Raw genomic sequence first — 21,137 nt, forward strand, 5'->3', positions numbered from 1 at the left:
TTAGTCTCTAAGGTGCCACAAGTCCTCCTTTTCTTTTTGCGAATACAGACTAACACGGCTGTTACTCTGAAACCTGAAAATGCAGGATGACACACATCAGTGTCCACTAGAGGTCGCTTTGTCAAACCAAGCGACGGTGTTTCCCCGTCTGCTAAAACCTCCGGGTGGCAGTAGCTACAGCCAACAGAGCTAGTCAGTTTGCACAAGGGATGGAACGGCCTGTGTCCACTGGTGTCAATGGGGAGGAATCTCTTTCAAAGACCATGGTGTCATGCCAGAGTTTCACTGCGGAGTCTGGCCTTGGGGAGATACAGGCATTTTACATAATGGGGATCACAGCCATATAAATCTCCCCACTGTACTTTCCACTACACGCGTCCAATGGAGTGAGCTGGAGCTCACAAAAGCTCATGCTCAAAGAAATTGGTGAGTCTCTAAGGTGCCACAAGTCCTCCTGTTCTTTTTGCGAACACAGACTAACACGGCTGCTGCTCTGAAAACAGCCACAGAGGTGTAGGTGAATACCTACATACACAGTGAGAAGGCAATTATATAAGAAAAGAAATCTAGCTGCCTTTGCAGGGTGGCCTGTTAGGGGGAACACCACTATTTACTTCTCTCCATTCTGAAAACAGACCATTTATTCTTACCCTTTGTTTCCTACCTTTTAACCAGTTTCTGACTGATTCAAGAAGGCCAACAGCATATTGGGCAGTATTAGTAGGAGCATTGCCAGCCGATCGAGGGACGTGATTATTCCCCTCTGTTTGGCACTGGTGAAGCCACAACTGGAGTACTGTGTCCAGTTTGGGGCCCCCCACTAGAGAAAGGATGTGGACAAATTGGAGAGAGTCCAGTGGAAGGCAACGAAAATGATCAGGGGGCTGGGGAACATGACTTACGAGGAGAGGCTGAGGGAACTGGGGTTATTTAGTCTGCAGAAGAGAAGAGTGAGGGGGGGTGTTGAAAGCAGCCTTCAATTACCTGAAAGGGGGTTCCAAAGAGGATGGATCTAGACTGTTCTCAGTGGTGGCAGATGACAGAACAAGGAGCAATGGTCTCAAGTTGCAGTGGGGGAGGTCTAGGTTGGATATTAGGAAACACGATTTCACTAGGAGGGTGGTGAAGCACTGGAATGGGTTACCTAGGGAGGTGGTGGAATCTCCATCCTCAGAGGTTTTTAAGGCCCGGCTTGACAGAGCCCTGGCTGGGATGATTTAGTTGGTGTTGGTCCTGCTTTGAGCAGGGGGTTGGACTTGATCAGCGGTTTTCAAACTGCGGGTCGCGACCCAGGACTGGGTACAGTCAGGCACTGGGTTGCGGTGGCTCTGGTCAGCACCGCCGACCAGGCCGTTAAAAGTCCCATCGACGGTGCTGCCCGGCTAAGGCAGCTAGTGCCTACCTGTTCTGACACCGCGCTGTACCCCAGAAGTGGCCAGCAGCAGGTCTGGCTCCTAGGTGGGGAGGAACATGTGGCTCCACACGGTGCCCCTCCCCAAGCACCGGCTTCGCTGTGGGGGGGCGATGCCTGCAGGCGAGAGCTGGGCAGAGCCACTTCCGCACCTCCACCTGGGAGCCAGGCTGCTGCTGGCTGCTTCTGGGGCGCAGCCGGTCCACGGTGCCAGGACAGGCAGGAAGCCTTCCTTAGCACCCCCGCTGCACCGCTGACCAGGAGCCGCCTGAGGTAACCCCGTGCCCCAACTCTGCATCCCAACCCCGTGTCCCAATCCCCTGCCCCTGCCCTGAGCCCCCACCCAAACCCAGAGCCCCTTCCTGCACCCCAAACCCCTCATCCCTGGCTCTACCCCAGAGCCTGCACCCCCAGCCCAGAGCCCTGACGCCCTCCCCACCCCAACCCCCTGCCCCAGCCCTGAGCCCCCCCAAACCCAGAGCCCCCTCCTGCATCCCAAACTCCTCATCTCTGTCCCCACCCCAGAGCCTGTACCCCCAGCCCAGAGCCAGGCCCTCCTCCCACACCCTAGCCCCCTGCCCCAGCCCAGAGCCCCTCCCACACCCTGAACCACTCATTCCCAGCCCCCCCTGCAGCCCTCACCCCAACCCTCTGCCCCAGCCCTGAGGCCCTCCCACATCCCAAACCCCTCATCCCCAGCTCCCTTGGGTCATGAGCATCAACAATTTTCTTCAACTGGGTCACCAGAAAAAGAGTTTGAAAACCACTGGACTAGATGACCTCCTGAAGTCTCTTCCAATCCTAATCTTCTATGATTCTATGAAAGAACCTTCCTTCTTGGCCCATGACTACTTACTTTGCTTAAGAGCCTTTGGTGAGGGACCTTGTTAAAGACTTTCTGAAAATCTAACTACACTGTATCCACTGGATCACCCTTGTACACGTTTGTTGGCACCTCAAAGATTCCCCAACAAATCCTGTTCATCTCTGTGCCTGATAATTCTGTTGTTTACTATAGTTTCAACTAGTTTTCCCGATACCGAAGTCAGGCTTACTGGCCTGTAATTTCCGGGGTCACCTCTGGAGCCTTTTTTAAAAATTGGCATCCCATTAGCTATCCTCCCGTCATCTGGTATGGAAGCTGATTTAAATGATGGGTTACATACCAGAGTTAGTAGTTCTGCAATTTCACATTTGAGTTCCTTCAGAACTCTTGGGTGAATCCCATCTGGTCCTGGTGACTTATTTGTGTTTAGTTTATCAATTTGTTCCAAAACCTCCTCTAATGACACCTCAATCTGGGACCGTTCCTCAGCTTTGTCACCTAAAAAGAATGGCTCAGGTTTGGGAATCTCCCTCACATCCTCAACCACGAAGACCAATGCAAACAATTCATTTAGTTTTTCTGCAGTCTCCTTATCGTCCTTGGGTGCTCCTTTAGCATCTCGATCATCCAGTGGCCCCACTGATTGTTTGGCAGGCTTCCTGCTTCTGATGTACTTAACATGTTTTTTTTTTTTTTGCTGTTACTTTTTGAGTCTTTGGCTAGTTGCTCTTCAAATTCTTTTTTGGCCTTCTTAATTATATTTTTACCTTTCACTTGCCAGAGTTTATGCTCCTTTGTATTTTCCTCTGTAGGATTTAACTTCTAATTCTTAAAGGATGCCTTTTTGCCCCTAACTGCTTCTTTTACTTTGTTGTTTAGCTATGATGGCAGTTTTTTGGTCCTTTTACTATGTTTTTTAATTTGGGGTATATTTAATTTGAGCCTCTATTATGGTGTTTTTAAAAAGTTTCCATTCAGCTTACAGGGATTTCACTTTCTGCTCAAGAAACTCCCTGAAAAAGCACAAGAACAAATCTGCACAGACACACCCCTAGAACCCCGACCAGGGGTATTCTATCTGCTTCCCAAGATCCATAAACCTGGAAATCCTGGACGTCCCATCATCTCAGGCATTGGCACCCTGACAGCAGGATTGTCTGGCTATGTAGACTCCCTCCTCAGGCCCTAAGCTACCAGCACTCCCAGCTATCTTCGAGACACCACTGACTTCCTGAGGAAACTACAATCCATCGGTGATCTTCCTGAAAACACCATCCTGGCCACTGTGGATGTAGAAGCCCTCTACACCAACATTCCACACAAAGATGGACTACAAGCCATCAGGAACACTATCCCCGATAATGTCACGGCAAACCTGGTGGCTGAACTTTGTGACTGTGTCCTCACCCATAACTATTTCACATTTGGGGACAATGTATACCTTCAAATCAGCGGCACTGCTATGGTTACCCGCATGGCCCCACAGTGTGCCAATATTTTTATGGCTGACTTAGAACAACGCTTCCTCAGCTCTCGTCCCCTAACGCCCCTACTCTACTTGCACTATATTGATGACATTTTCATCATCTGGACCCATGGAAAAGAAACCCTTGAGGAATTCCACCATGATTTCAACAATTTCCATCCCACCCTCAACCTCAGCCTGGTCCAGTCCACACAAGAGATCCACTTCCTGGATACTACAGTGCTAATAAACGATGGTCACATAAACACCACCCTATACCGGAAACCTACTGACTGCTATTCCTACCTACATGCCTCCAGCTTTCATCCAGACCACACCACACAATCCATTGTCTAAAGCCAAGCTCTACAGTACAACCGCATTTGCTCCAACCCCTCAGACAGAGACAAACACCTACAAGATCTCTATCAAGCATTCTTACAACTACAATACCCACCTGCTGAAGTGAAGAAACAGATTGACAGAGCCAGAAGAGTACCCAGAAGTCACCTACTCCAGGACAGGCCCAACTAAGAAAGTAACAGAACACCAGTAGCTGTCACCTTCAGCCCCCAATGAAAACCTCTCCAACGCATCATCAAGGATCTACAACCTATCCTGAAGGACGACCCATCACTCTCAAAGATCTTGGGAGACAGGTCAGTCCTCGCTTACAGACAACCTGTAGCAAATACTCACCAGCAACCACACACATCACACAACAAAAACACTAACCCAGGAACCTATCCTTGCCACAAAGCCCATTGCCAACTCTGTCCACATATCTATTCAGGGGACACCATCATAGGGCCTAATCACATCAGCCACATTATCAGAGGTTCATTCACCTGCACATCTGCCATCATGTGCCAGCAATGCCCCTCTGCCATGTACACTGGCCAAACCGGACAGTCTCTACGCAAAAGAATAAATGGACACAAATCAGATGTCAAGAAGTATAACATTCAAAAACCAGTCGGAGAAGACTTCAACCTTCCTAGACACTCAATTACAGACCTAAAAGTCGCAATTCTTCAACAAAAAAACCCTTCAAAAACAGACTCCAATGGGAAACAGCAGAACTGGAATTAATCTGCAAACTGGACACCATTAAATTAGTCTTGAATAAAGACTGGGACTGGATGGGTCATTACACTAACTAAAAACTATTTCCTCATGCTAATTTTCCCCCTACTGTTACTCACACCTTCTTGGCAACTGTTTGAAATGGGCCATCCTGATTATCACTACAGAAGTTTTTTTTCTCCTGCTGATAATAGCCCACCTTAATCGAGTGGTCTCGTTAAGAGTTGGTATGGCAACCCCATTTGTTCATGTTCTCTGTATATATATATCTTCCTACTGTATTTTCCACCGCATGCATCTGATGAAGTGGGCTTTAGCCCATGAAAGCTGATGCTCAAATAAATTTGTTAGTCTCTAAGGTGCCACAAGTCCTCCTCGTACTTTTCGGACTGTACCTTTTAATTTCTGTTTAACTAGCTTCCCCACTTTTGTGTAGTTCCCCTTTCTGAAATTAAAAGCTACTTTGGTGGGCTTCTTTGGTGCCTCCCCCTCCAGGATGTTAAATTTAATTATATCATGGTCGCTATTATCAAACAGTTCAGTTATATTCACCTTGTGAACCAGATCCTGTGCTCCCCTTAGGACTAAATCAAGAATTGCCTCGCCCTTTGTGGGTTCCAGGACTAGCTACTCCAAGAAGCCGCCATTTATGCTGTCAAGAAACTTTATCTCTGCATCCCGTCCTGACGTGAGATGTATCCAGTTAATATGGGGATAGTTGAAATCCCCCATTACTATTGAGTTTTCTATTTTTATAGCCTCTCTAATCTCCCTGAGCATTTCACAGTAACCATTACCATCTGGTCAGGCAGTCGGCAGTATATCCTACCGCGATATTCTTATTATTCAAGCACTAAATTTCTATCCATGGAGATTCTATGGTACAGTTTGGTTCATTTAAAATTTTTACTACATTTGACTATGTTTTCTTTCCCATACAGTGCTACTCCCCCACCCTCACGACTTGCTCTGTCCTTCCAGTGTTACCATGTCCCATGGATTATCATCATTCCACCAAGTTTCTGTGATGCCGGTTATATCCATATCCTCATTTAATACCAGGTACTTAAGTTCTCCCATCTTAATATTTAGACTTCTAGCATTTGTACATAAGCACTTATAAAATGTGTCACCTTTTAGCTGTCTACCAACACCCCCCACCCCCCATTTGCTTAGCATAGGATTTAGCCAAACACAAACTAAACATGATTTTGCATGTACAGTATTTGTGCCACATACCATGGTTACTTTCCAGCGTGGCTGCATCACATCATCCAGCCCGTGGGGAGAGCTCTAAGCAGGCAGCATGTGCCAAGGAGGGAAGGGGACAGAATACAGGGAGGGCTCCGAAAGGACTGTACCGCTCCCTTGTTCTCTGCCCAGCCCAACAGGGGTTTCGGCTGTGCCAGGACAGGCCGTCCCTCCTCCCCTTGATGAGTGTTAATTGAGACCCAGGGCCCACCTAGACCCCTCCTCCATGCAGGCTCCCACCTCTCTGGTCACAGGCCACCTGCAGCAGGTGCTGCTGGGCAACCCGTACCACAAACCAGCTGTTCTGGTGCTGGGCACAAGGCTCTGCTCCAGGGGGCAGGGGGAGGGAGGGCACTGCAGGGCTCCCCCTTGATCCGTCCACGCCGAATGGGCTCCAGTTGCAAGATCCATGACCCCCGCGCCCTGCAGCTCCCTTCCCCAGAAGCTCCCTTCGGATCTCAGGCCCACGTTCTCCAAGACATTTAGGCACCACCACCCTGTGGGAGTTTGGCATCTAAAAACCTTGGAGGACCAGTGCCTGAGAGACAGCCTAGCCCTTCTCCCTCTCCAGTGTCATCTCTGGGAATAGGGATGCCCTGGGAATAGGGATGCCTCTGGGAATAGGGATCCCCCAGAGATGCCCTGTTTTCCTCCTCCCCTCACTGCACCTGGGCAGGGTCCGGTTCAGCCACTCGTGGGCCCTGGGCATGACACAAGGACTCCAGGGCCTCTGCTTCCCTCTTAAAGTGGTGGTGGCAAGGGGGCCCACCCCTTCCCAGAGAGCCGCCCTTTCCCCCAGGAGCATCAGGGACAACAGCTGGGGTTCATTCCCCCTGCCCCGCTCACCCTCAGGGGAACAGGAGCAGAGGTAGCAGGGTGCCTGCCCGGGACTTACCCCAACAGTCAGGGGTGTAAGTGTTCGGGTGAGTGCCCCAGGCCCACTGTGCTGCCTGCAGGCTCAATTGCTGGGCTGAACAGTGGGTCTTGGGGTTAACCCTTTGCCCCTTGTGAGGTATAGGGCAATTTCCCCCTCTCAGAGCTATTGGTGCAGGCTCTCAGCAGACTCAGGCAGATGCAGTTGCTGCATTGGTTACCCTTAGGTCATATTTTCAAGCTTTCCTTTGCACCCATGGTTCACGTGACTCCAGGAGCCGGCACCCTTGTTGCAGGCTTGTAATGCCTCGGCCTTAATCCACCATACATCTGTGCTTTCCCCCATCTTTCTGCCAGCAGCAACACCTGTGCCACCCAGCTGTCATCTGTAGGATTGACCGGGGGGGCAGCGGGGGCGGTGGGATCACTGACTGGAGCAAAGCAGATAATCCTAATGCACAAGAAGGAGAATCCAGCAAACCCCATCCCTCCTCCCTGGGCCCAGCCCAGCTGCCCAGCACAGATGTAGATCAGAATTGGAGTCACTGTCCCTCCCCTTCCCACTCCTACACACATGGTCTGACTCCCACTGGGGCAGAAAGACCAGCAACCCAGTGGATCTGGCCCACCTGAGCCTGGAATCACTAGTGGCAAAGAATCAGCATAGCACCTCAGTCTGCGCCATACCCCCCGGGCAGCCCCAGGCATAGGGGGCACGGCTGCGGGAATGGGGGCATGGGCTGAGTGGCTCTGTGCTCCGGCTAAGCCCAGCGGCTGGAAGTGGGGAATCAGGGAGCTGCAGACCTGCTACAAGCCCCCTTGGCTCCCTCTTGCTCACTGAACACGGCTCAAATTAGGCCCCCTCTTATGGCCCTTTACACCCAGGGGAGACACATGATTCTGTGAGGGGAGGCTGGGGTAGATGACATGGGGGGAACCAGACCCTTTCCCCCCACACACAGCAGCCTGGCCCTCTGCCGGGGGCCCGAGAGGGTCAGGTTCATTCTTGTGCACTCCCTGCTCCCTGCACGGGGGGCAAACCCCTTGCTCCAGGAGATTGCGCTGCTGGCCCTCCTCGGCCAGCTGGACAAGCTAAGTGGGAGGCTCCCCATGCCGGGTCCCGGGCCGACGGGCTGGGTAGTCAGGAGAAGCGGTAACGAGGAGGCCAATCGCGAGGCCCTAGGGAGACATCTGTTCATTATGGGCACAAACCCTGGAGGCAGCTTCCCTCCCACTTTGCGTCAGAGGGGAAATGCTGCACAGGGGGCCCGATCCTGATCCCGGTGAGCTCAGTGGCAGCTCCCACCCCCTTGGAATGGGATCAGGGCCGTGGGGAGCAAACCAGCTCTTCCTGAATGGTTCAGGGTTTCAAGAGCAGGAAACCCTCTCCCAGTCCGAGGTCTGGGGCTCTCTGCACGAGGCTGCGGCTGGGTGGCTGCGGTGTCTTTGTGGCAGCGAATGGTGCTGAGCCAGGCATGGCCCGTGGGGCTGGGAGAGAAGGGGCATGCTGAGAAGGCATCAGGGCTCAGCAGAGCTAAACCCAGCCCCGTCCTCCCACCCCTCTGCCCCCGAACCCTGGGCTGGGGCTTTCAGTCATTCCAAGGAGGGCTGTAGAAGGGACGGGCCAGTTCCGGGCCTTACCGGCCTCGAGGGCACAGAGAGATGCCTCCCCTGGGTAACTCGAATACATCTCCCAGCCCCCCCGGCACTTGGCTTAGACTCATATCCTACAGTACCACTAAGGAGGGACCAGAGGAAGAAAACGGGGCCACTCAAGGGAGAGGCGGGGGCCAAGTGGGGTTGACCAGGGCTGTGTGTGAGCAAGGGGGAGAGCCCAAAGCAGAGGTGGGGAGAAAACATAGGGCTAACGCCCAGTCGTTTGACATAGGATAAAGTACCAATGAATGCATGCCTGTTACCTTCACATTGTCCAGCACCACGAGCGGCCCGTTGACACCGCACACGGTCCAGTACGCTGCAGAGCAAAGAGCACGGCATTAGAAACGGACTCAGAACAGGGCTGGTTCCCAGGATCCGATAAGACAGGGACAGCCCCAGGAACATCAGTGCAGCATCCACTCTATCGAAGGGTCAAAGCTGCAAATCTTAGGAACTGCCAGAGTAGATTGAACCTTGGGTCACTGGTCCAGTCTCCTGCCGCTGCCAGTCACCAGAAGCAGGGTGTAAGAACCCCACAGCAGGCAGAAGTGGGATAATCTGCCCCCTGTTAAGGTCTCAGCCTACTTCCTATGAATAGTATTTACACTGTGGTAGTGCCCAGCAGCCCCAGTCATGGGCTGGGACCGCACTGTGCTGGGTGCTGTACAAACACAGAAGAAAAAGACAGTCTCTGCCCCCCCAAAGAGCTGACAATGTAAATTAGAGATTAGTTCAAACCCTTAAACACAAGGGTTTATATCCCTTCCAAAATCTGTGTGAGTGTTAACTATGAAACAATTCTGGCTAGTCTAGTTGTCTAGCTTCTAAGTCCTTAACTGCATCTGGTGGCAATGTGTTCCACGGGCAATTTATACACGGTGTGAAAAAAATATTCCCTTTCATCAATTTTGAATCTACCATCTTTCAATTTCACTGAATGCCTCCTGGTCCTTGTGGTATGCGAATAAAAGCCCTTGATCGGTCTTCTCTAGCCGGTTGATACTGTCTGGGAAACAGCTGGGAGGGGAAGCAGGGGTCTCTGCAGCCTTAGAGCCGGCCAAAGGGGCCTCTTGTAGTCACTGCCTCTGGCATTCCCATCCCCAAGACGAGGTGGGGGGGACTTTTTAGCATTGCATGGGCCGAAGGGTCTGAGCCAGAGTCCTGACTGCAGCGAGGCGGCTGCCGGTCTTCTCTCTGAACCACAGCGGGAGGGGCAGACGTACCACCTGAAACATTTCTCGGGGGACACCCCCCACCTTGAGATGTTATTGAAGTTTAAGTAAGAGGGGAGCCATTCTCTTATTTAATTGTCTGACTGTGTAACCCCACAACTGGCTTCACGGCTAAATCCTAAAGACAGGATCAGGGTCTAGGACCTGGAATTATGTTCCTGTACGCGGCCCACGGAGGTGCCCCGAACCCAGCCCCCTGTGAAAAGGCTGGTGCATGACATGTGTAGGCACCTGACATACGTGTGTGGGTGACAGAGAGCGAGCACAAACTGCACTCTACTGGATAGAGTGAGAACGGGCCAGCTGTGTGTCATAGGCTCTGTACTGCCTGCGGAGGTTCTCCTTGAGCTCAAGCATGCAGGGGCCATGCTTTTGGAGCAGGGAGATTTATCCCCGTGGCTGTGGTGTGCGGTTTAGCGATACCTGGGACGTTGCTAGGTGAGCAGGGATTTGTTCTGGGAGGAGAGATGGCTGCTTTCCTGTTAAAATCCCCACGCTGGGTCTGTTGTTGTATTAATTAGACTCTGCACCCCTTTCCCCCGGTGAACGAAAGCTAGCGCCAGAGAGCTCCTTCGGCAAAGAACCGCAGGGTGTGCCCATCCCCTTCCCTAGCTTCACGCGCACAGCCACCAGACCCAGAAATTCCTCCAGCAACGAGAGCCGCATTTGCACTGATCTCTTCCTGAATGCGCTCTCTCCCCTGCCCCCAGCCCGCGCCTTGCAGCGTCAAGTCCATTAGCCCTGACATGTATCGCCACCGTTTCTGTAAAGGTCACGACCTGCCCAGTAGGCCTTGCACATCTGGGAGCCCCGGGCCCAGGCTGCCCCCGCGGCGAAGGGGGGATGGGATCCCCTACCTTGCTATTTGCCAGATTTCAGACCCCTTCACCCAAAACCAACCCCGGCTGCAACCGAAAATCCAGGCATTGAACTCGCAAACGCTGCTGGAAGAGAAGCGAAGGCGAAACCTACCTCAGCCTCTCCCCCATGCCCAGGCCTGCCTGGAGTGTAATTAACGAGGGCGTACGGCCCCGCCCCCCCAGCCAGCTGCAGGGCTGTGTCCCATGGCAGGGCTCTGGTGACATCATACACCGTGACAGTGGCGAGACTGGGCGACAAGTGAGTTTAGCACTTCAGAAATGTCACTGTGTTTTTGTCGGAAGCTGTGAAAAGCGGCTCTCACTCTCTCTCTCTCTCAAAAAGAAATGGCACCTTCTTACTCAGCTGCTCCCTGGGCTCCTCGATGTCAGAGCCGCTGGCGCTTTGGTGGCTCGTTCCTCCTGCTGGAGCTAACTCGGTGAAAGACAGAAGGAGCTGCACTTGTGCCTCACCAGCAGGATTGTGTACCCAGCAGTCTCGCCTGGGCAACCCCATGACGGCGAGTGGAGGTGCACAGGTGTGGGCAGGAAGGCAATGGGGCTGCACAGGATGGAGGGGCGGAATGTAGCCTGTGGAATCTTTATTCCTGGTGGCGACCTGGGAGATGGAATGACACCAGCTTGACTCTCAGATCCCAAGGAGCAGCTTGTGGGTCTGGCCGTTAGAAAGCCAAACATTATTTGTATTATCACGGTGCCTGGAGCCTTAGTCATGGCCCGGGACCCCACTGCACTAGGTGCTGTACAGACCCACAGCAAAAAGATGGTACCTGCTCCCAAGAGCTAACAGGCTAAGTATAAGACAAGAGACAACAGATGGATGCAGACAGATGGAGGGTTACATGTGAACAATGAGAATGCTGGTCAGCATGCTAGGGAAAGGTCTGGGCAGCCCAGCCAGGGGGAAGGTTGCAGGGCCAGCTGCTAGAAAAAAAATAAAATAAAATCCATCTTTCTACTTGTAAATGAAACACATATGATCTGGCTTCATTGGGACAATCAGCACTGAGCCCCGCACTGCCATTTATACAGAGCAGACCCACCATTTCAACCGAGCGTAGCACGGAGCCCAAGTGGGCATCTAAAAAAAGAGCCCAAAACCTAGCATAGCAGTTGAAATCTGGGCTTGGAGTTTGCAATGGGGGCCCATGTGGAGGTTGATAGACAGGCTGCAAGGAGGTCAGTGGTTCTCTGCAAGGCCTTTGCCCCAGTTTTGTTTCCCAGGGTTTATAGTCTCAGAGCTTCCCTGGGAATCTCAGGTTCTTTTGAGCCCAAAGCTCCGGATGCAGCTCAGCCCAAAGGACTGAGGAAATCTCAAGTCTCCCAAGGTTTTGGCTGGAGATGGCCCCAGACTGTCACCCCAGAGTTCTAGGAAAGTTAAGGTCCCGATCCTATCTTTGCAGCTGGCCTCTCTAATGCAATGGGCCAGGACAGATCCCCTGATCCAGACGCCCCTGGATTGGGAGGGAGGTTGGCTCTGAAGCTGAATTTTGTGCCCTGCTTCCCTCTGTAGTCTGGACATGAAGCAAGAAATCGGCCCCTGGTTCTAAGCCGGGCTACTTCAGCTTGTCAAAATCCTCATGGAATGAGGGGGGTTTCAGGCGGATATGGCTAGGTTGCCAGACATTTTCTTTGGCTCTTGTTGCTGATTTGCACTCCCAGGAGAGGAAGGGTGACCTTGCCATTAAGGTGCTAGCCGGGGACTCAGGAGATCTAGTTTCCATTTGTGTCTCTACCACAGACTTTCTGCCGTGACCTCGGGCAAGTCACTTGATCATGCTGTGCCTCAGTTTCCCCATCTGTAAAGTGGGAATAATAATCCTTCCTGTCTCCCACCTTGTCTGTTCAGGCTGCAAGAGCTTCAGGGCAAGGACTGTCTCTTGTACCTAGCATATTGGAGCCTCAAGGTGCTAAAGTAACGTTCCCACAGAGTGGTGCTCTCCCTTTCTCTCTACCACTGCCCTCACTTCCCCTGGTGTACATCTGCTGATGCCAGTGGAGGGACAGCCAGGCGTAAAGCTGGGGTGAGAGGCGTGTCAAACCCCAGGGTGCTTTCTAGCCCCGTCCTGAGCAGCAAGCAATGGCAAGGTGATGGAAAAACCTGCCCCTGAGCGATCTACACCAAGCCCCACTGGGCTCTTCTGTGCCTGCCATGTAATGGTCTCGAGGAGCCTTACAAACATTCCTTGAACCTTACAACACCTCCCTGCATCAGTGTGCACACACACACTCTACCCTTCGGTTGCAGGCCAGCACGAATCCAGAGGCTGTCAGGGTTTTGGCTACCTGACACGGGCTATCTATTTAGACCTGGGCCCTGCATGATTGCTGAGCTGGTGCTGCCTTGTAGCAGACCATGGACTCAGCGGTGCGGCGCCTCCTGCTGGTTTTAGGAATTAGCTCAACTCCAGAGCATCCTCTGCTGGCTTGCCTGCCTCAGGCTCCCTGTCCCTCCGGGACCCCGGTGCCCCTTTACCCTAGGGGCTCTGCTCCCACAGCAGTCCCCACACTCTGGGTCTCCCCTCCCAGGGGAACCCCCAACCGTCTATGCTAACCTCACCTCAGTGGCTACTGCCAGTCATCATCTAGCCCTGCTCACTGGGGCAGACTGCAGTCTGTAATGGCCGCTCATCATGGGCAAGGGGTTAGGACCTGCTGCCTTTGCCTATTCCCAGGCTGCTCCTCTGCAGCCCCAGTACCTCTGGAGGCCTTCAACAAGGCCTCAGCCTGGGGTTTTACCAGGCTGGAGCTCCCCAGCTCCCTTCATCCTTCCCCAGCACTGCACTGCACTGCTGCGCTGCGCTGCACTGCACTGCACTGCACTGCTCTGCTCTGCTTCCGGTACCTTGCTCCCAGGCAGCCAGGCCCTTCCCACTCCAGGGCTAGGGTAAGACTCCTTCAGCTCCTGGCCCCCAGCCCTCTTATCAGGGCCAGCCGGGCCCTGACTGAGCTGGCCACTCCTGTAGCCAGCTACTCCCTCAGCTGCTCTCACTCCTTATCCCAGCCACAGCCCTCTCCCGGGCTGCTTTAACCCTTGTTCTACTGGAGTGCCCCACTACACCCTCCATACCCGGAAGCATGTTCTCGCTGGCAGGGAGAGCGCACACTTTGACCTTAGCCTGCTTCCAAGCTGGGGCTTGACGTCTCCTGCTTCTGAAAACTGCATCATTCAAGGTGGTTACCTGGGCAGGTGGCGTCGCTGGCAGCCCTGCAGGTGGCAGCCAAACCAGTGTCCAGCATGGCAGGAATATTGGCTTGCCTTTAAATAGCTTGCGAGCCCTCTACTGGCTCTCACTGGGTTCCACATTTTAGAAAGCAGCCAGAGATGCAGAGTGTCTATGTAGCTAGGCCTTCTCCATTGTGTAAGTCCAGCAAACATGGCTATTTGGACCCCACCATGGCTGCATTACTGGTAGTGCTCTGTAAAGAGCAAAAGACACAACATTTGTCTTGTGAATGGCACACCTCATGCGTGGGGACATAAACCGATCCTCAGCTGGGGTCCGGAGACAAGGGCCCCATCCAAACCCCGTCTAGGCCAACGGGAGTCTTTCCAATGGCTCCAGGGGGGATTGGACCAGGCCTTCATTTCCTATTGCACAGGAGGGGTTATGCCTTCCTCTCAAGCGTTCGCTCCAGGCATTCTCAGGGACAGACCAGCTGACCAGATGGAGGGTTTGGCCATTCTGGTAACACCTCTTTTAAAACGTATGCTTGCTCTGGCAGCTCTGCTCCAGGCCCCTGACCTGGGCTCATGCCCCAACATTTATCGTCTCCACGGCAAGCAGGATACCCATGTAAGTACGCGCAGGACTCAGACCTTTCCTCCAGCCCATCCCTCCCACGCAACTGTCTGAGCGGCCACTTTCCCTTTCAAGTCTAGTCCCGCCAGATCTCAAACCCAGACCGATCAGTCCCACGCTGTTTTCTGTCCATCGCCATCACTGGCTCCGTCCTCTCACGCCCCTTTGGGTGACTCTACTTGGGAACAAGCTGAGGTCTAGGCGACACGACCCTGCTTCCATGTGTTACCTTCAAGATGTGGTTCATGTTGGGTGATATTATGACCACTTGACCTTTGAGCCACTTGGATGTATCCTAGAGGTTCCTGGCCCTCTTCCCAGAAGGAAATCCAGGGCAGCGGCTGAGCAGAACTTGGCTTGGCATCAGTGTCTGGTTTTTATTTTTTTTGCTATGTTACTATTTGGCATCAAATGAGGGAAGGATCCTGAAGTGCCTGGCTGGCAGAGCTGGGATCCTGCCATGCTCTTCCCAACATCTGAGCAGTGACAGTATTGTGTTTTCTGCTCTTAAGTTTTCTGTACAGGTGGTTTGACTTTTTCAGGTGTGCAAAGGCATGTTTCCTAACCACCCTCCTGTTTATCCCTGTCTATCCCCTATCAGTTCCTCCATCCCCATACAAATCCATCTAGATAAGAACATCAGAACGGCCAGACTGGGTCAGAGCAATGGCCAATCTAGCCCAGTATCCTGTCTTCCAACTGTGGCCAATGCCGGGGCTTTGGAAGGAATGAAGAGAACAAGGCAATTATCAAGTGATCTATGCCCTGTTATCCAGTCCCAGCATCTGGCAGTCAGAGGCTTAGGGACACGAGAGCATGGGTTGCATATTTTTATACTATTCCTATGCTCACCACAGTGTCATAACACCTTATGGTACTTTGCTCCTTCTAGTCAAGGATCTCAAAGCACTGTCTTTCGTATTTCCCTTATTCCTGGCGTTTATTGGCTTCTCAGACTCTGCAAAGGAGTGAGGGATCTAATGGGGCGATGGAGACAGACCTGCCCTCTCAATCTTCATCCTGCCCCCGAGCCTTTGATGCTCGTTGACAATGGAGATCTGCTCTGCTGCTGCCTCTCATGGGCCGGTTCTGTGCTTAAATTCGCTCTCCACAGCACTTCCGTGTCATGGCCACAGGAGCCTTAGTGACGCACAGATGGACAGATGGGGCTGCCAGTCCCACTCGTGGGCCCCTTTTATCAACAAGGGATTCATTTTGATGAGCAGCAAAAGCTGACGCTGAATGGAAACGAAAGTGGGGCTCAAGGTAGGGAGACCGCCGAGTTCGCACAGGACAGCAGGCTCACAGTGTCCCCTTCGCAGAAAGGATCAGCAGGTTTGTAATGACTACAAGAACTCAGCATCTTGATTTGACACCTCCTCCTACAGAAAACATCTCCAGCAGCTAGCAGCACAGAGGGGCATTATCTCAGGACTGACTGAGTGAAGGGTTGCGGGGCTAGATGGACCATTGGCCTGACTCAGTTGGGCCATGCTTATGTTCTTACATGATTTTGTGTCAGAGACAAGGTGGGTGATGGAATATCTTCTGTCGGCCCCAAAAAAGGTACACAGAGCTCTGCTTCAGGCTTATGCCAACAGAAGTTTCTGCCTGGTTTCTGTCATATCCTGGGACCAACACGGCTACAACAACACTGCAAAACGCTACGGAAGATTTCTTGCAGCATTTAGGTTTTTCCTGGGGTGGGGACAAATCTCCCCTCCAAGTACTGACCTGGTTAGATTCCACTCCGCTGGGGAATCTGACACAGTCCCAGCATAACGTACAATGTCATCCAGTTTATAAAGATGTTTTAAAAAACACATGAATAATTGTTAATGCTTTTTGTCTTCCAAGCACTCTGTGAACTGACTGATCCTCGCAACACCTCTGTGGGGTAGTTAAATACCACAGTCCGCATGACAGGTTCTCTGCCTTGCCCATGATCACGGAAGGCATTAGAGGCAAAGCCAGGAGCAGAACACAGGGACTTCGCTTCTGTCAGCTATGAGTACGTGCAATTTCCCCTGAAGTCCATGGGAATCGTGCTCCAGATAAAGCAGTTCCAGGTCTGACTTTACACTATAGAGGCACCTAGAAACTACATCTGCACCGTAAGAGACAGTCCGTGCCCTTTGGTGTTTGCAGTCTAAATAACCAAGACAAAGGGATTAGATTTAGCTGCAATTGGGGGATGGAGACCTCTGACAATGAGAGATTTATTGACTTGCCCCAGGTCACACGCATGTTTGTGGAAGAATTAGCTAGCAAACCTGATCTTCTGAGTACATAGCTAGCACCTTCGGCCAATCTCCCTGGACTCCCCTTTCTTGCTACCCCATCTCTGTTCTCACATAGCCAGTGGTGTCTTTGCTGCCTCCCCGCTCGCTGTCGATAGCTCCAGCCCACACTCCCGCATACCCTCTTTGAGAGAGATGCTCATATTCCCTTAATTCCTTCCATTTTTACAATTAGCCGTCTCTCTGTTACTCAATTACCTCACAAGTCTGCCCAGCAAACCGGCCTCCCATTCTGCAGCCTGGGGGGGTTTGGGTGTTGCGGGGGCTGCTTCCCCCAGTCACTGGTCTCCCCTCCTTTGTCTCTTTTATTCCCAAAGTGACTATTCTTCCTATTATTTCACTCCCCACTTTTTTACAAATATCCTTTGCTGCTCTGGCCGCTTCCCTTCCCCAGGGAGGTTTTGTTGGGGCCTTTTCTTCTCTCCTTGCCTTTCCTAGCCCAGCCCGTTGTTTAGAAACCACCCACATGATACAGTAGTCGATGGAGCAGCCGGCCGGTTCAGTCCCTTCCTGTCTGTAAAAGCAGCCCCGGCTCCTAGCCATCTGGCGCAAACTGGCCGCCGTGACCCCATTCAGGAAACTCATTGGCTCCCGGGCAGCCGCAGGACTGGGCATCTCCTTCTAGCAGCGGTGTACGAGGGCTTGGGAAGAGGCCACTCCAACAGCAGCTACTCTCCCATTGGGGCACAAGGACACTCTGCCCATGGCTGGCAGCAGCATTCCCTTTCCAATCCTACAGCTTGAGATCATCAGGCCATTATATACCAGTTCCCACTTCCTATTCCTCATACGTGCTTCCTGGCTGGCTCCCTAGCTGCCCAGCCAGCTTCTCCATATGCATGTTCCATTGCCCCAAGCTTTGCTTTGGTTCCCCTTGCATCTTTGGTCTCTTCTGCCTGTGGACCTACCTGGCCCCCATCGCTGGTGTGCACAAATATAGCTTCCCACCTTCACCGTGGCTCAGGACATCATGAGAACAGCAGGCCTGTTTTCAAGTCCCTTCACTGGCTCCCAGTCAGCACCTGATGCCAGCTGAAGCCTTTTGTCTTAATCTTCAATGCAATTCATGGATCAAGCCCCAGCTAGAGCAAAGACCAAATTTCAGTCTGTGCAGCCCCACGACAGCCCAGGATGGAGCTTGTGAGAGCAGGGGGCAAAGCGCTTTCTGTCGAGGGACTCCAGCTCCGGGACCATTGTCTGGAGGAGATCAGGCAAATTGCCACCTTTAGGAAATGCTGCAAAACCTTCCTCTTTGGAAAGACTTCTGCTCCGTAAGAATGACACTCCCAACGCTGACACCCCTTCAGCCCAATAAACCCCGCCAGCCATCCAACACATCCCAAAGGAAAGTAATGTCTTAAAGCAAAATCAGCAGCCCCTCCATTCCACGCAGGGTGATGGCCCTGAAAAGAGAGAAGAGCCCGAGATTCCATGAAATACGCTAGGGATGTTGCTACTGTTGTGGATTTTACGTGCAAGATGCTCAGACAGAATGGGAATGGATGCCAGGATAAAACCCTTAGATAGACCTGGATCTTGAGGAGGGATGGGAAGGAGAAATGGTTTAAAGGATCAGTTCAGAGGGGGCGTTCCAGGCGTATGTGCCGTGTGGATGAAAGCACATGAAAATGTCGGTGGAAGAGGCAGACAAACAGCCGATGCAGGATGGTGGGAGGGGACAGGATAATCAGCTGGACAAGCGAATAAGCAGAGGGGGTAAGTGTGTCTTAGGGTGTGTCTACCTAGCAGCTAGGACGGTGCTGCCCAGTGCAGGTAGCCAGTGCCCAGGTACAAACCCACTTGACCCTCGGGGTACATAGTTGGCTGGCTAGTCTGAGCCGTTGCTGTGGCCAGACTTCTATTTGTAATGCACTAGCTCATGTTCCCAGCTGCTGTGTAGCCGTACCCATAGAAATAAGGACAAAAGGCTTGGACATAGAGTTAGTCAAAAAGTGTATTTTCAAGAAACACCAAAATTGTTCTTTTTCTTCTAAAGTTTGTTGGTAAATTTTTCCGATTTTCACCAAAAAGCCAACTACAAACTTTGTTCGGTTTGCAGAGGTTGAAAACAAAAACAAATTGCCGAGCGACGAAACGGTTTGAGCCTTTCAGCCACCAAAGTGATATTTTGATGAACAGATCCATTTGTGGGACATGTCCCAGTTAATCAAAACAACCATTTTTCGCAGCAAAAAGCTTTAATAAAAAATTATCAGCCAGCTTGGCGTCAACGCAGTGGCTTGTCTGAAATTACACTCGCTTGTGCTATGTAACCTGGTCCTTACTGTGCTGAATTCAAGCCTCTCTGAGCCATCGTTGCTTTTCTCTAGGTTATTCTCCGTTATGGTCTCTGATGAAAAGCAGATGAAGAAGGGATTCTCCTCTGCTTGGGCCTACTCTCTTTTATCCACCTGTTGCATAGTCTCAAAATTCTAGATTGCGAGCATTGTGCTTTTGTCTGTACTGTGCAAGGGGGCCCGGATCTGCGCGCAAATGGAGTGACCTTGTTGCAAAGAGGAAACAACAGCACCAGGCAAAAGGAAAAATGGACCTTGATCATGCCATGGTGAAAATCCATCGATGGGAGCAACAGTAAATGAGTGACAGGAAGAAGAGGGGAGGAAGAGAGAGAGAAGACAGAAAACACAGAAAGAGGAAGATGGAAATATATTTAAAGAGACTGAAACAGAATGAGTGATGAAAGGAAAGAGAGAGAGAGAGAGACCCTCTCCCCCACCGGAAAACACCAATTCAAATAATTAAGGGGTTGAACTGTTATGAAGAAAAGCCCGGCACTCCTCCGAGGAGCGGCTGGCTGGGTGGGCTGTGATTTTTATTGAGATGGGGGAGTGAGGGGAGAGGGGGAAAAGAAGCTGTTGGACGTGATTGCCAATTCCGCACAAGGAGGGGAGGGGAACAAATCAAAAAGAAAGTCTTTCAACCTGGCCTTTCCACACACCCATCCCCAAATTCACAGCTCCTGTCACATGTAATCTCCATTAGCCCTGACAATCATGCACTATTAACTCCCCTTGGGGCAGGAGGGGGGGGGAAGCCAAGTGAGGGGGGTGGGGGGCAAAGTAGCAGAGGAAATTGACCATGCTGACAAAGAGGACAACTGGCCCAACTACACCAAAGCACTAATTGTTTCCAATCATCCATCCTCTCCCCACTCCCGTCCTCGCCCCCCTTTCCCTGGCATCTCTAGGGTGGGTCCTCTTTTCAGTTGGGGGGCAGGGGAGGCTGTACAGGAGTTTAGGGCTCTGGTGCAAAGTGCTCATTTCTCTTCCAAGGGATGGGCCGAGTGGCTGGCTGCCAACAAATCTCAGCCTCCAGGCGCAGCTTGGGGCTGGTTGCCCGGGTCAGGAGGAAGTGTGGCTGCTCCCCAAAGGGACGGTGGAAACTGTTTAAGCCGGAAGATAAATGACAGAAGATTGAGGAATCGGGGTTCCAGCTGTTGGTGCGTGACTCTTGTGTGAGCCTGGGCATATGTAGAGAGCTGCCGTTCCCAGGCATCCATGCCAAAGGGAACCTGGTCATGGAAATGTCACAGGGAGCGAATCATACAGAGTCAAACCAAACAGCCATTTGGGAGTGGAACCAACAGCGCTGGTTTGGGAGGGTCCCTGGGCAAGCGTGCGCACAAATGGAAACTCCCTGCTCTGCCTCGGACTTGACCTGCAAGGACCCCTTTGAGGGTAGGGATGGGCCCATCTGGCTTTGCATGGATGCACACTGTGTCCCCCAAAGGGTCCCTCAGAATTTGGCCTACGTACCCCTTAAAAAAGCTTTAAAAAGCTCATGAGCCCTGATGAATCTGGCCGGGGGGAGAGTGGGGCTAGCGACTTACTTTCCTTTTTACACGAAAGCCGAGACTCTCACCTTATCACGTGACTCCAGCAGCTGGGGCTTTAGGAAAAACACCAAATATTGCACGATTCACACTAAAACCATAAGGACTGGCAAGAGGGATAACGGCCAAAAAAACCTGCCCACCCAATTTTCATAACTTTCCACGACACAGACAGATTTCTCATTTCCAACTATGCTCCCACTAGCTTTGTTACTGTGTCAGTATTTACTCTGCAGTACTCAGACGCAGGTGCCATGAGACGCAAGGAGCCAGAAGGGAGTGCACACACTGTTCAGGAGAGGGGTTGATCCAAGCTCGAATCCTGGCTCTGATGCGGATACGCAGGGCCCGAGTCTCATTTACACTAGGGCCTTGGTACATTTAAAGGGGAAGCACAGTGTGTGTCAGGGGCCCCATTTATTCTGCCAAAGCCGTGTAAAAAGGTCTCCGTGTCAACGGGAAGCAGGCCCAATATGGGCTTTTGGGCTCACTTGCCGAAG

At 52.1% G+C, this 21,137-nt stretch overlaps 1 protein-coding gene across 1 annotated transcript in view; it reads right to left on the reverse strand.

Annotated features, from left to right (window-relative positions):
- ATP6V1B1 (ATPase H+ transporting V1 subunit B1) overlaps positions 1-21,137 on the reverse strand; it is an 82,014-nt gene that overhangs the window by 41,340 nt on the left and 19,537 nt on the right. The window contains exon 2 of the mRNA XM_073343055.2: positions 8,832-8,887. Within this exon, the coding sequence (XP_073199156.2) occupies positions 8,832-8,887 (56 nt within the window). The remainder of the gene's footprint in view (positions 1-8,831; positions 8,888-21,137) is intronic.

The sequence above is a fragment of the Lepidochelys kempii genome, chromosome 4 (assembly GCF_965140285.1).
Source record: "Lepidochelys kempii isolate rLepKem1 chromosome 4, rLepKem1.hap1, whole genome shotgun sequence".
NCBI lineage: Eukaryota > Metazoa > Chordata > Testudines > Cheloniidae > Lepidochelys > Lepidochelys kempii.